Source organism: Curcuma longa, chromosome 21, assembly GCF_044706935.1.
Source record: "Curcuma longa cultivar G26 ecotype Majalengka, Jawa Barat chromosome 21, ITB_CL_G26_1.1, whole genome shotgun sequence".
NCBI lineage: Eukaryota > Viridiplantae > Streptophyta > Magnoliopsida > Zingiberales > Zingiberaceae > Curcuma > Curcuma longa.
In genome coordinates this window covers 11,636,816-11,653,018 of record NC_133881.1, presented here as the reverse complement: position 1 = coordinate 11,653,018, position 16,203 = coordinate 11,636,816, and the positions used below count along the sequence as shown (strand labels likewise).

Sequence of the window (16,203 nt, the reverse complement as noted above, 5' to 3'; positions counted from 1 at the left end):
TATAATAAGCATCTGATAATTTTGAAATATTATTGTGTAAATATATATAAAAGGCTAGGGCAGAGTGAAAGTGTTCCTCACCCAAATGCCTTGGCTCTCTTTGAGATCCTCGCGCCTCCCGACTTTTTTACCCCGTTCTTCCCGTCTGCAGGGACCCTAGCACCATGGCTTCCGGACTAACATGCGGAAAGCTCGCTTCTTGGACGATCGCCTCCGTCCTGCTTCAGATCCTCGGTCTCTCGTTCTTCATGATAGGTTTCTTCCCCGTTAAACCGACACTCCAGGGCTTCAGGTTTGGTTTTGTTCGTTCTTCTGTGTTACTAATCGAGAAAGAGAAATATAATTCAATCTGGGGGTGTCGTTATTTTAGCGGTCCCGAGAGCTATCGAATGCCAACATGTGAACCAGTGTTGGACGCTGAGGACAGCGAGCTACCTCCGGAGAAGCTGAGATCCTTCTACAAGGTTAGTTTTTGTACTCACGTTTAGCTTGCTGATTTGATTTGGTTGGCTAATACAACTCTATGATGATGGAAATATCTACCTAGGAGTGGTTGAACCAGTTAGTTTTTATTATCTTTATCACACATTTAGTTACTCAAGCCTTTTTTTTCAAAAATAAAATTCTATTAAAGGTAGCATTTCATGCTCAATTTTCACTTTCACCCTGTACAATGCAAAAAAAAATTCTATCTTTGAACTTGTTGAATTTTTATCATAAAAACAACTCAAGATAAGTGTGTCAATGGGCTGCTCCTGGGCCTATGACAGTTTGGCTCGAGTTGTGTTGCACCCTGTGACAGCCCAACAGTCATAGAAATAATATATGCTTAATGCCACTTGGAGTATTATGCTCTCAAGTTTTATGCTATATGTTGGGTGCCAATTGTTCTCTTTTAATCACAATAAGACAATCTTATCCTCACAATATGATTATTTTGTTAGGTGGCATTTCTTCCCCTTAAATGTCATATTAAGGGCAGTCAAATCATACAATCTTTAGATTTCTAGAATAATCCTGAAGAATTTCATGTTAATAACATTATATTTATGCATTTTTGGCACAGGAACTATCTAAGGTGCCTCCATCATATAATCGTCTTGTATTAATGGTATGACCCTTGTAAACACATTCTTCTCTCTACTAAAAATGCTCCTAATGTCATGGGGGATTTTGTTGTTTTTCATGCATCTGTTAGTTTAGGTTATTGATGGACTGCCTGCTGAATTTGTTCTGGGAAGAGATAACAAGCCTCCAGCCAAGACCATGACGGAGGCTATGCCATATACTCAATCTTTGTTGTCAGCTGGAAAAGCTAGAGCTTATCATGCTAAAGCTGAACCTCCTACAGTTACCATGCCTAGGTTAAAGGTACATTTAAAATTTTAAAGTATTTTCTATTCCTGTATGTCTCATTTATCTATTGCTTACAGGCTATGGTTTCTGGCGCAGTTGGAGGTTTTTTGGATGTGGCATTTAACTTTAATACTCAAGCTCTATTGGATGATAATCTTCTTGGTTCGTCAGATGCATTTCCAGTTTGCCTTGACAACGTGTGGTGGAGATTTTCTATATTGAGGATTAATCTTAATCTTTCTAGCAGACCAATTCAAGCGTATTGGATGGAACCTAGTGATGCTTGGGGATGAAACATGGATTAAACTTTTCCCTAAATTATTTATAAGACAAGATGGAGTGAGCAGCTTTTTTGTAAGTCTACCATCACTTGTACATTTCATGTACAACAATTTTAAATCTTTATACCATGCTGATTCTTACACACTATGTTCCGCATAGGTATATACTTGAGGTCTGTTTGTACCATTTCTCCTGTGATTTGAAATAAGTACGAGAAGTGATATAATGTAGTTTAATAAATAAGAAAAAATTGAGAAAGTAATTAAGATGAATTGATATAAAATTTGTGTGAGAACTTTGTATATCTTGGATCTATTCTTCAACATGGAGATATTGATGAAAATATAGTCAATAACATTATGATTTGGCAGTTGAATGGTAAAGGAGCTCTGCATATGTTTGTCGATGTCACTGTTTGTCCCTTTTAGGATAAAAAATGTATATCTGTGGTATGATCCTTCACATTCTACCTATCAATGAATTGAACAATTAGAAAACTATGCATACACAAAATTAATATAGCAGAAATGAGAATGTTAAAATAGTACATGAGGATTTTAGAAAGATGAATTCAAATACTACTATCGAAGAGCAATTAAGTTTAGTTTTAATTGATGGTAAGATGGAATAAAATAGGTTGAGATGGTATTAACATGTACAAATGTGTCCAAAGGATATAATAGTTTGATAATTTGCAAGTAGTTTCGATTGAGTGAGGGGTAGAGAAAGACTATAGAAAATTCTAGTTGATGTAATAAAAATGTGGTTCAACTGATGTGAATATTGTTGGTGATAGAACTGTGCATAAAGTTTGGAGTGATAATCCATGTAGCCACCCCCTAATAGCTGGGATAACACAACTTGAATGATGATGATTCAGATCCTTCCCCAAATTTTTAATGGTATTCGTATCATGTTTTTAGCCTCTCAAGTTCCATTGTACATGCCAAGATAGCATGAGTTCTATATTTATCCATCTTTTATCAAAACAACAGTGGCATTCGCATGGGACATGACTGATGTAGCACAATGCTAGCATTATTACTAGAAGCATCTACAATAAATAGCCAGAGCACTTAAGCATTTCAATCAATTACTTGTGCATATTATTTCATTTACATTTTAGATTATTTGATATACTTTTGCACAGTCCCAAGTACCATCATAAATGCGTAATGTTTTTGATGTGTGCATTATACCATAATACATAATTATGAATCCCTAGGCCACACAGATGATGTGCCGTTTTACAAGGTTTTTGTTTTTGAAACGTGAGTTGATGAAACAAGATTCCTTTTTTTTTGACTAATTGGTTTTGGATGGACAATCAGCAAACTTCCAAGATTATTTGTCTGCAAAAATGAGATCTATTCAGAACATTGCAATTTTAAATGTGATATCTTATTCAATATAGAATGGTTCTTAGTATGCCATTACGGCTGGGGACTTGTCACCGTTAACTTTTTTACTTAAAATATTATTGTCATTTGGCTATGTTGTAGCTCTTGCACAAGATTCATTCATTCAGTAAAACAATATCGTTATTTATCTGTAATATCATAGCATCAGTTTATCTTAGTTTCTTCATTTCCCTATTGTTCATAGATAAAGAAGAAAGAAAAGGACAACCTCAACACACAAGATTGCCTAGGAGTTTGAGATGCTAAAGTTTCTTTAATATAGATATATTTTCTTCTGGAGTGAGTTCCTTATAGATATTTAAAATATTATCCCAATTAGTGTAAGCCTAGGACAATACACTTTAGATTCTTGCATAGTGGAATATGCAACTCATGTTTTTGCTCATTTAATTTTACGGATAACCTGAAAAGGATATAAGAGGCTGCATTTGTGATCTATCATTGCTTTAAACAGTGTTTATTTTCTTGTTATGATTATTTGGTCTATTTTGGTATTAGATTTTCGTATAATTATTGATTATTTTCCAACATAGTGCCTGATTACCTGTTGATGGAAAGTCAAAATCATTTGTGCATTTGTTTCCGGTTAGGTGAAAGATACAATTCAAGTTGATTTCAATGTTTCTCGTCATCTAGATGTTGAACTGGCTGCTGAAGATTGGAATCTCCTGGTCTGGCATAGTTTCTTTTAGTCCATTACTGGTATATCTTGTATATTATAGTGGAATTCTTTGATGCTTATAATAGTTTGGTAGCTTAAAAACCTATTTATCCTTATAGTTGCAATATGTCAATTTCTACTGTGAGAAAAATAAACTTAATTTGAACTGACAGTTCTGCTGATTCTTATTTATCTTCTAATTTCATAAACTTTTACCATATCCACTTTTAAATGCCAATCCTAGTTTGGATTGATTCCTGATTTCTGATTTGTCTGGTTGAATCCTGTCTGCTGGTCTGTTTTTAATGAAATTGGTAGACTGTAGAATCCATTGTTGAATCAGGATTGCTTGCTCGGATGAAAGAAGTTGATTTAGGAGTTTGATGAGACCAGGTTGTGAATTTGATTGAGAAATCCAAAAAATATAGATTGTTGAATTTGGGTAAGCTAACATCAAATTGAAAAATATGGATCAGTGAATTTGGTTAACATGGGCCTTTACCTTAGGATGGGTATGTGCATGAAACTTCCACTGTTGTTTGTATATGTTCAAGAAAATGAAGAGAGCAGGTATCACTTTCAGCCAACCTATGATTCTGATAGATTGCCAAAGCAACTGAAACCTCATTGCATTCAGCGAAAGGAGTTCTTATTAGCAGATTCCATGATCACTTATAAATCTGCTCTCTCACATTTTCTTTTTATATTATCATTGCATATCTCTCGTCATTATGTTAATATTATTGTTCACTTCTTCTTTTCCTTTTAGTTCTTTCCTTGTAGATAAATCAAAATTGGCAATGTTAAGTTTTCTTACTGCACAAGAACAAAAAGAGAGAGAGAGAGAGAGAGAGAGAGAGAGAGAGAAAGTTAACCATTTAGTTTACTATTATCTGCTAGAGTTTACTAATGTCAAGTGGAGCCACTTGTATTTGATTAACTTCTCTTGTGGTAACTCTACTTCCCAATGATTTAATTTTTTGTTTCTTTTAATTTTGTTAAAGGAAGAAATAAGTATTCCTCCTTCTGAAGAAACCCTAGGTAGCACCATCTATCTTTATATACATATTGTTGATAAATAAGAATATTACAATAAACCTTTGCCAATTAAATATATACATAATACTCTATAACACTACTCTCCTCAAGTTGATTCAAATATACTATAGAAATTAGCTTGTTATAACTATATTTAACTGATACAACCAACGATACTAATTTGGGCAAGAGACTTGAGAAGTTCAGATATATGTGGAGATAATTCTACAATGAAGTTGAGAAATTGTGGAATGATGCATACTGAGAGAAGAGAATGTATCTATCTTGAAATTTTTGCAGAATAACGCATGCAGAGAGAAGAGGTAAAATTTGTCTTGAAATATATGCAGAATGATGCACATGGAGAGAGCAAAGATAAATTCCGCATAGTGACACAGGCAGATGATGTGCAAAATTATCTCGCTTGCACGGAGGCTCGACCAAAGATGCCGCATGGAATGATCTCATGCAGAGGCTAATCAGAAATGATGATGCACAAAATTATCTTGTGCAAAGACTCAACTAGCAACAATGATGCGCAGAATGACTCACATGCAGGGGCTCAGTTGCTGATGATGATGCATGGAATGACATATGTAGGGGCTCAACTGAGAATTATCATATGAGTCTGACATTAAAGACAACAAAGAATTGCCAATCCAAGGGATTGTGTTGCATGTTTTTAAAGTTGTTCATTTGACATCATCATTTTTGGCTTCAACTGAGATAGACTTCTGAGATTATGCTTTGTGTTGGGTAGCTTGAAAGTATGCATTTATTATATGTGTTAAATATGTTGTGGCAACAGTATCAGATTACTTTAACAAACCTATGTATTTGCATGATTGATGAATACTGACAAGGTAGATAGTTAGATTCATCTAATGGTATTGGTTGTGACCAAAGGTTTATTATAACTATTAGCACAGGTTCTTATTTTTGATGTTTTTTGTAGATTCTTCATTACCTTGGCTTGGACCATGTTGGCCACATCGGTGGACGATGTAGGTATGTGCTAAAACTATTATTTTCATCATTGTGTTCGTATGAAATTGCTTCAAGCTTGGCTTTTGTTTTAAAATAGTCTTTCAATTTCAGTATATTGATGGCCCCAAAGTTGAAGGAGATGGATGATGTCATTAAGATGATTCATACGCACACTATTCTGCATCAGCACAACAATGCTGCAGACACATTATTGGTTTGTTAGTTCTATCTTGTATTTCCATAACATGGATAATGTTGTGATTTTAGATACTTCTCCTACTAAGCTTGATTTTTTTTTTTAGTGTATGCTTGTCATGCCAATCTTTTACACTATCACCATTCCCTTACATTTTGTCATGCCATCTTCAGCAAAAAGAATCTCTTTCTTTTACTATCTTTTTCACAATTTTTGTTTAATTAAATATAAATTGCATTAGTTTTTTTTTTAAGTTAAGTCTATGCTGAATGCATTAAGTTGTGATAAACTAAACTTTGTCAATTTGCCCGAATGAGGCTATTGCAAATTGAAACTATAGTGAATATGTGTGTGTGTCGAGGGGGGTGGGGAGTGGGGATGGGGTGCTTGTGGCTATATGGATTGTTTTCCAATATAATGCATGTTAGAAAATTCAATAGGTGAACTTGTACAATAGCTTTTTTGGCAGCATCCACCCTCATGGCCTTACATAGAAAGCCATAGTATTTCGTAATACCAGTTATTGCAATTTTGGTTAACTTACATAGAGAATATCCCGTCGTAGCTCATAATCCCAGTCATTACAACTTTCCTGAGTGCCAAAGCCTATTTCTGATAACTACAACTGTATTTCAGATGCTTCGTCTATGGGATTCATACTAAATGATTACAAACAACAATTGTATTTCAGATGCTTCGTCTATGGGATCCATACTAAATGATTACAAACAGCTATTGTGTTTTCTATGAGTAGCTTATAAGTTTGTCAATATTTTAATTTTCCTCTTTTTTCTCCATAGTAATTGATGACTTTTGCTAATCTTTTTCTCTTTCTTTCTTGTTAGGTAGTTGTCAGTGACCATGGAATGACTACTGGTGGAAACCATGGAGGATCATCATATGAAGAAACTGATTCACTAGCTCTTTTCATTGGTCCCTCTATTGAGAATTCATATAGTGCTTTCAATGTGCACAAGTCTGCTTCTCAGGTTCCCTCTAGTCTTCTATTGCTATGTTTGTGTTCACTGGACGAAACAGGTGAAACATTTTGTTCCACCCGCCGACCGTCACTGGTACGCTTGACACGAGGCCTATGGCCACAGCGGATCATGTCAGCTGCGACAGAGGGGCCGTGCGACCCCACGGTCGTGACGGAGGGGTCACGCAACCCTGTGTCGTAGGGCGTTGCAAGACACGAGGGCTGGATTTTTTTAATTAAAACTTATGTTAATAAACTAAATCAACTCCTAGCTATCATAGAGGTAATCTAATAAGCTTAATTAAACTCTAATAAAATTATCTCATTATCTATATATTTATTTATTTTAATTTAAAAAATATATAATAAAATTTTATTTAACGATTCCGTTTTTTCCTTTTTTTAAATTTATATTTTTATATTTTTAAATGCTTATGTCAAATATTTTATTTTTAATTAATATATTTTATATTTAAAAAATACCGAAACCATATCGGCATGACACGATACGGTACCAAAATCGTATCATTCAGGTTATAAATCAAAATTCTGATACGACTCGAGATTTTAAACCATGCTAATATCTTTAGGGTTGAGGGTTTATGTAATTCTCTTATATGTTTGATTTTCTTTTGTTTCTGATCTTGAAGCATCATGCTTATTGGGGGCTCTGAGTACCCCTCTGTTGGTTAGTCACAAGGGAAACAAGTACAAACATGCTACTGGCATTGAAACATAAGTGTAATTCTCAATTCAGAAAAAAATTGCAGATGTAATACCTGTTAGATTCGTACCTTGCTGTTAGCCATTTACCTTTCCAATCAATCGCCAATAAGTGGAACTTATAGCTCATTATTGGTTCAATTCATGGTTAAAAAGTAGTTGCTATGACTTGCTTGATTTTTGTCAGTAGATGATATTTAACTCTTTCATGTTTAAAATAATAGCCAATGGTTGCTTTGTTGACATACACATCTTTAGGATCCTAATTGTATAAAAGATGATAGCTATGGAAGCACTAGGCATCACGTCTCTGTATTGTTACATACTTATGATTTCGTTATGTTTTCTGTTTTTTATTGATAAAATTCGAAAATGTCATGTATCAGTCTTTGCCATCCCTATCAATGCAGGTAAATTGGATCATTAGAAGTAATATATGAGCATAAAACGCACCTTCTTAGCTGTATCCCTATATAATTTTGATATCTTTGGATCCAGATTAGCTTTATTTCCTGTCATGCAACATTGTCTCTACTAAACAGGTAGATATTGCTCCAACTCTAGCTCTTCTTTTTGGTGTGCCCATTCCAAATAACAATATAGGAGTCATCTTGAGGGAGATGCTTGATTCATTGACAGGTTTGTTGGTCCCATTGTTTAGTCCTCAATATTTTAGAATAATCGAAATAGCCAGCATTTACCCTGCTGAGTTTTGACTTATTAGTTATCAACTTATTATAGTCTGGGTATTTTGCAAATCATGTATGGATTTGAACTCCTACTTAATTTTTCTTTGTAAGCGTAAATGAAAATGGAGGAAATGTTGTTAATATTATATTTTCAGTGACATTTCTAGTGAATCTGTTGTAATTTTCTTATAATCTTTTAGTTATCTAGAATTCCTGCTTATGAAAAGTAATCCTACTAGTTTGGCATTTGGAAGTCTCCTCATACAATAATTTTTGTTGAAAATTTCATAGGATTTATCATCATGCATAAACATTTGTTCCTTTGTTTTTTAACTTTGTAATATATAGAACACTTGCAGATGCAGTCAAAATTTAAGGTACTACTTCAATACAGTCTGCAGTAACAACCTAAATCCATACAGTATTATTACCATTTCATATTAACATGCAATAAGGGTTGATACATGTCAGGCCATGTTTTTATATCATGTTTTGTGTTAGTCAGAACAAGTGATATGAACCATTAATAGGATGATCCACGTACATTAGTTCCACATGGACAGGTGCAGTGATTTATTATATATTGATATCTTTCTTAGTAACTCAAGGATTTGAGATAAGTGGTTAGCCAATCAACTACAACATTCTTCATAGCTCATGATTATTGGATCCCAATCATTCAACATAAATGTTAATATAATCGATAATCAATAGTTAATTACAAATTATCTTTGTCATGCCACAAAAGAAATATACAATAATTTTTTATAATTAAGTAGAGAGAAATTAGTAGGATTCCACATACTATAGCATTCTTGGGTGGTGGGGAACCTTGTCTTTGCCACCCGTTGATGCTGGTCACTGTTATGTACTCTTTAAATTAATATGGTTAAGTGAGAATCTTAGTAAGCGCCATATTGCAACAAGAAGAGCTTTGGAAATATGATGAGTGTTTTGACATATTTATGAATTTGCAAATGTTATAAGACAATTGTGTTTCTTATTATGCATTTCAATAAAGATAATTTGTTGATCTATTTTTTTTAATAGATGAGCAAAGGCTTCGAGCCTTACAGTTGAATTCCTGGCAGATGTTAAGATTATTGCAAGCACATTCACCGGGCTTACTTTGTGGCAATTTGACTTGCATTGGTGGTGACATTGGTTTGCTAGCTAATCAAAATGTTGACAGCACAAAGGAAAAACTAGGTTACTTGTTTTCCAAAGCTACATCGGCTCATAATATGTGGTTACTCCGTCAAACTTCTGGTGTAACGTAATTGGAAGTTTACATCTTGTGTATATATTTACAGATACATATGTTCTTGACATCGTTTCTAAGTATTTATGCTAGTTAATTTTCTCTACATTTGCAGATCAAATTCAAATGATGATCTTGGCCTTGTTGTCAGTTCATATTATGAATTTCTAGGAAATGCGAGTGAGTGGTTGTCTCACAGAGCTACTGATGTAATTTTCATGTCCTTCTGTTAGTAAGATCCATTAGCCTGATTTGGTTGTGTTCAATATTCTTGTGTGTGTCTGTGTGCTTATTGTCAGATATTGGCAGTGTTGATAAGTTGTTGCATATCTGTTTGATCAGTCATGGATGACATTATAGGACTGGGACAATATCTGTTTGCTCAAATAAGTTTTTGTTCATTGAGGGTGAAGATTACTAACTAGAAATCTGATGGTTTTGCAGAAACCCATCAACTTGCTTCTGTCTGGTATTGCTATAATGCTTATCTCATGTATTCTACAACTGAACATCGTTTTTAAGTTATTCAAAGAAGTCTTCGTTATAGAGAGGAAGCATTTCTCTATGTCAAAAGAATTGAATCAAGTGTGGCATGTGGATGAATCTTTTACTCTTATTGGAATATTAATCCATGTTCTTAGCCTTGGTGCAAGTTCCATGGTGGAGGAAGAGCAATATACCTGGCATTTCTTGACATCCACACTCTTTTTGATATTTCTCTTATCAGTTATCAGATCCTCTCTAAAAACACCTGCATCATACTTCATGAAAAGAAACAAGCATGAAAACAACCATACTCTTTGCAAGTCAGTGTCAAAGGATGAAAGCGGTCCCTCTACCAATGACAAATCATCTCAATCAAAACAACTGCAGGAACATTATCAAGCATCTTTGATACTTGTTATTCTCATTTTGGGAAGAGTATTAAGAGGATGGCATCAAGGTGGTGTTAACTGGGCTCATCTTCCTGATATATCAAAGTTGCTGATCCAAACTGGTGATTTCTATATTAAGGCTTTTCAAATAATCACATTACTTGGTCTCATGGTGCTTGGTTCATTTGCCTTTTCACTTGTGCGACGAAGGATATACTTAATTTACATTGTTTGGATTAGCTATTTCATATGTGGATTTCTTGTTTTACTACACATAATTGATAGTCAGAGCAATATTATAGGACCAACATATTCTAGTGTCAATTCGGTAGCTCAAATCATCTATATTTGTGTTGGAACTGTGATACTCTTTACTGTATTAGTATCTCCATGGGTTCTTCCTGTTGATCATGAAGTGCGTAGTGTTATAACTGGATTGAAATCAAGTTCACAGAGTAATGATATGCAAAGTTCTAGTTTTCTGCTGGGAGTTAGAGATTGCACATACCTGATTGGAACCACATGCACTGTTTTTTGGTGTTTGTTACAACTGCTTCTGCAGCAGCGAATAAATGATATACCAGTGCTGATAGTTTATTTACAACAAATGGCCAGCATTATCTATTTCTCGTCATATAGAACTAAACACCGGCAGTGGGTTGAGGTCAGTTTTCACCAGATGTATTTTCTGGCACACAGAATTAGTTAACTTCTGTATTTATAGTACATGTGTCACTTGACGGTTGATATTTTGTCATCTACATGGTTTAGAATTTATTCACTTGTAGATTTTATTGTTCCTACTACCTATGTTACTTGATGTTTGATGTCATGGCAATATTAGTTAGTAGTCTTTTTAAATGCTCAGCAATATTTTAATATTTTTTGGTTTCCCACTTATCTATATGTGAAAAAAACTTGATTTGAAGCATAATGAGGACGGTTCCCCTTTTGCACAATAAGAGAAAGTATTGTTTCTTTTTATTTTAGATGAATGAAAAATTGGTTGCTAAATCAAAATGGAAACTGCATTCTGTCATATAACTTGTAAAGGATAAATTATCTTTTGGAGATTCTACATAATTGATGGATCCTTTGTAGGCATTATTATTATTATTATTATTTTTTTGTCATTTGAAAGAGACATCCTAGATGGTTTCTTACGTTGTAAAATTTTTTATTTAGTAGCAATTTAATTTCCTTGTGCAACATACCTGATTCAATGCATAGCAGACTATTTGAGGAGTTGAGACTTGCAGAAAATAACCTTTATACTTACAAGTGGTAAAAGAGTTCTATAATATTTAATGACCTGTTGATTTGCAGCTTCTCACTTATTACTTTCATTATTCAGTAGTGGGTTCCTCATCCATATTTATGTTCTGCACATCAAAGTAGCTCACTAGAGCGATGAGTTGTGACAACAATCTTATGCCAAAGTTCTTTAATGGTTTAAATCTGTGATTAAAAATCAGTGATATTTTTGCAAGTATAGGTGGTTATACTGGTGTCAACTAGATCCAATCCAAGTTAAATTGGTCTATGGTGAAGTGTGAATAACTTAATCTTGACAAACTGACTCCATTGTTGCTGTAACCTGTTCAATTTTAAGCTTGAAATGATCAACAGTCTTTCAAAATGTGGTTGGAGATTGGATAGGCCAGGAAGTGTGACAGGCAGTGGCAACCCGAAAGAGAGAAAAAAGTGTCAAGCAAACAAAATATAGATGAGATGAAAGAAATGGAGATGATCAATGAAAGGAATATTTAATTGCTTCCTCGTTCTCTTCTCCATAAGTCATTCAAAAGCTTGTGTGATCTAGCATTTAGTAAACAATTATGAACTTCCATACTAAACAAGTGTAAATTTTGAAAATCTTCAATACCTCTTGGCTTTTTAATGGTCAACAAGTATCACACTTGTTAAATTGCTAATGGATCTTTATCAATCATTGACACGTTGTTGACTCATCCTTGTTGGTGATACAAATATGTGCAAGTAGGAGCTAACACAATTTACTGATTTTACTAATGACAATAAAGAGATCGTTACAGGAAGAATGTCTCAGTAGATTGTAGCAGTGACTTGTTAAACAATCTTTTTGCAAGTGTCTCAGCTTTATAGGCTTGTTCAGTTGTCACGCCTATATTGTTATTTGCTTGTGAAGTTGCAGAATATATCTTTCATATGATTAATCTATTCTGTTGTTGTGCATGATGATTTTCAAAATGTCCCCCAACATTTATTAGTTTTTTTAAAAATGCCCCCCAAAGTTTGATTAATGTCAAAATGCCCCCTAAAGTTTCCATTTTTGCTATCAAGATACCCCTTATATAACACCAAAAAATACCTATTTTATGCTTCAAAATTACCATCTAAATCATTCATTTGTTAATGGAGAGAGGGCGTTTTAACAACAAAGTGAAAACCTTAGGGGGCCTTTTGACGTCAATTAAATCTTAGGGGGAGCTTTTTTAAAAGATAGTAAACATTGGTGGGCATTTTGAAAATCACCCTACTTAATATCCTAAGGACTAGGATGTGGTACTTGCATTTCGTATATATGATTCAGTGATCCTTATCTGATGACGCACCAATGTTTTGCAATTAGCAGGTTGCTGCAATGTATTTTTTAGGAATGACAGGTCATTTTGGTCTGGGAAACAGTAACAGCCTGGCTACTATTGACGTTGCTGGGGCATTTATTGTAAATTTCTTTACCTTGCAGTTCATATATGAAAGACTAGTTCACCCTGACGTTACCACTTATTTCATCTTATTTTTGCTATTTGCTGTGTTTTCTTTTTCTATAGGGCATTTCAAATCATTCCACTGTTCTTTCTGGCATACTGATGTTCATGATCACCTACGCAGCACCTTTGTTAGCATTCCTGAGCATGCTAATCTATATTTCTGTAAAGGATATGAATGATCTTTTACCAAATCACCCAGGATTGGATACATTACATTTGATGATTGGATTTCCTTGTCTGCTTCCCTTGGTCTTAAATTCGGTGGTTTTAGTTGCTTTCACTATCATATTGCTGCTTATGAGAAACCATCTGTTTGTTTGGAGTGTCTTCTCACCAAAGTAAGTTTTACACTGATACTTCATTTTACTTCAGCTTAAATAGGTTTCTTAACTGATAACAACAACAACCAACAACAACCAAGCCTTATCCCACTAAGTGGGGTCGGCTAAGGTTTCTTAACTGATGATTCAGATTTTTTTTTTCTTCCTTTTATTACACATTACTTTTCACCAAATAAGTATTTAGGACTAGTATGTTATGGAAAAATGATTATGCCCAATATCCTGTTTAATTTTCCTCGATTGTAACCCAATCTACCATGATATTTGCTTTCATGATTTCTGGCCTGGTTATGTTTCCTTTCAGTTATTACTTTTGCACAGTTTGTACGTGGTATCAGTGCAATATTTTTGTTCATTTGATCATTGTCTTCTTTTATCCGTCTATGGTACGGTGTGAGATTGTTATAGTAATTGCAGCACTCCCTCTTGTCCTCATACACCACACTTCCCTTTATCAATTCCATTCGAGCAGAATCTTCCAGACATTGTCCCTTTGTTGTTCCTCCCTTCTAACAGCAAGGTCTTTGTCACCCTCAGTCGCAGACTCGCAACTCAAGCTGTACTGAGCAGATCGGATGACCTTGTCCTCCTTGATTTCGTCAAGCAAATTCATCCTTTGCATCTCACCCTATTGAGTCCTCCATGTACACCCAGATCTGAACTCTGAACACAGCTAATTTGCTCATCCTTGCAGCTGCTACTTCCAGCAGCTTGCATCTGCAAGCACTAGCTAGTACCTGATGAAACTGAATGTGCAAACTTGATAGTGAGTTCCAGTATTAGTTCTGTGTAAGCTCTAGATTATTTTTTATTTCAGTTGTTGGATCTTTTCGAGCTTTACTGATGAAAGAAAATGAAATGGCACATGCGTCTTATAATGTGTCCCCAAAGTGGCAGTAATTTGTTTTCTTATTCTTCATATTTAACATTAATGCTTACACCATATATCCAGTTTGGTAAATGTTTGTTTTATCCATTAAGGTATGGAATGCTTTAACCTGTCACATTACTCATTTCTGGAACAAATTGATTTCCATATTGCTGTCACACCGATAAGTTATCAAGATTTAGGAAATTACTTTAAAAAGATGTGTATGTGGTGCCTTGTTAAATGGTGACACTAAAATCTAGCATTCTGGCTGTCGTGTTGTTTCACGAGTTCTGTTTCTTACTCCTGTTTATCAATTGACCTATTTTTCTCATCAGTTTGCTTTGTATATTATCTTACCACTTCTGAAGGCTTTCCTAGCACACATTTTGCAGCTAAATTATAATTTCTGTTGAAATGCAACAGGTACCTTTACCTTTGTGCTTCAACAGTATCTGTTTACATCGGGGTACTTGTAATAGCTGCCCTGGTAGTTTACACTAGCTCTGTATTAGCTGTGAGAAGTGGTGTGAAATCAAGTCTGTTCGCTAGTAGTTCGGATACGGTATCTATATCAGGCAACTAAAGTGCAATTTCTTCAATGATTATGAGTCATGCATGTTTGCTACCCATTCTCGAGGACAATATTCACTCAGTACTGATTCATAAGTTTTTGAATGACTATGTATGTTCTTGAGCGATTTCTCAAATACTAAAAGGATCTACTATCACTTTGTTTTCCTTGAATTGTATTATTAAACGTGCATCATTGTTTTTTTTTTTTTTTTTGTCATGTGGAATTGACACCAGAGATGCAGTTTGGTTGCTTGCTTGCGTTATCTTGCTTACGTCTACTAAACTCTTGGTTGGGCTTGGCTGACACACTTGGTTTTGAATCTTTGATCTTTCTTTCATGACTCACTTGGTTTGTTATGCCATCTTGTCTACCGAGTTCTAGTTTTCGAGAGATGGAATGCTTTATTCCACCTCTTCAACTTATGAAATGTGAGAATCAAATGATGCATTCCATTTTAAATTATCTATTATCATTAATTACAAAATTGAATTTGAAATACTCATTCATATAGAATTATGATTTTTTTTTCTTTTTTTCCTTTTGTGTGGGTTCGCTTGGAAATGGCTTTCAATATGATCACGAAGTGACAGATGAAGCATATATTTCATCACCTACCGGAGAAAGAACCTGGCTCGTTCGTGTGCCGACAGTTAGCTTGACATGTTCATTCATGATCACGACCCTGCACTGCATGTTGCAGTCATCATCAAACCGAGCATGCCAAAGAGAAATTAAAGCCTCCAAATCTAATCCCACCACTCCATTTCACGCTAAATAACGTCAGAAAATGAACTCGCACAAGGTTTCCTTTGACTTTTTTTTTATATAAAATAAAAAGTTGTCGACAGATATCAATCATAGAAGAGAATACTTCATAAACAAGAAAATTAAGAGTTCCGACGGCAAAGAAGACAACTTTAATAAAAAGAGTTCTTTTCTAGCTTACGATCTGAGGTCAATCGAAGAAGAGGAGGAGGGCAAGGAAATGTGTGACTGCGAATAGTGTGTGATAGAAGACAGCATGCATGATGCATTGAATAGCTAGCACATGCCATCGCCCGGGTGGCCTCCTTCTCCGACTCTTCTTGGATGCTAATGTCGATGAGGAGAGTGGCGTGGAAACGTGCAGGTGCAGAGCACCCGACACGGTGTGGGGATGCAGAAAAGTGCACCAGCGGCTTAAAGCCCAAGGGATG

At 34.8% G+C, this 16,203-nt stretch overlaps 1 protein-coding gene across 6 annotated transcripts; it reads left to right on the top strand.

The window, feature by feature from the left end:
* Positions 1–95: 95 nt before the first annotated feature.
* Positions 96–15,212, top strand: LOC141814907 (uncharacterized). Of its 6 annotated transcripts, none has more exons than XM_074702862.1 (17): positions 96–292; positions 371–464; positions 1,067–1,111; positions 1,204–1,371; positions 1,434–1,518; positions 1,604–1,710; positions 3,650–3,730; positions 5,714–5,766; positions 5,857–5,959; positions 6,787–6,930; positions 8,186–8,282; positions 9,383–9,608; positions 9,709–9,802; positions 10,038–11,132; positions 13,083–13,175; positions 13,282–13,559; positions 14,857–15,212. In XM_074702862.1, the coding sequence occupies exons 1-17, from the start codon at positions 165–167 to the stop codon at positions 15,014–15,016; spliced, it is 3,051 nt and encodes a 1,016-aa protein (XP_074558963.1). In that variant the 5' UTR covers positions 96–164; the 3' UTR covers positions 15,017–15,212. The 6 variants fall into 6 exon arrangements, with proteins under 6 accessions (XP_074558963.1, XP_074558961.1, XP_074558962.1 ...); XM_074702860.1 differs by having other exon boundaries at positions 13,080–13,175; XM_074702861.1 differs by having other exon boundaries at positions 1,601–1,710.
* The last annotated feature ends 991 nt before the right edge of the window (positions 15,213–16,203 follow it).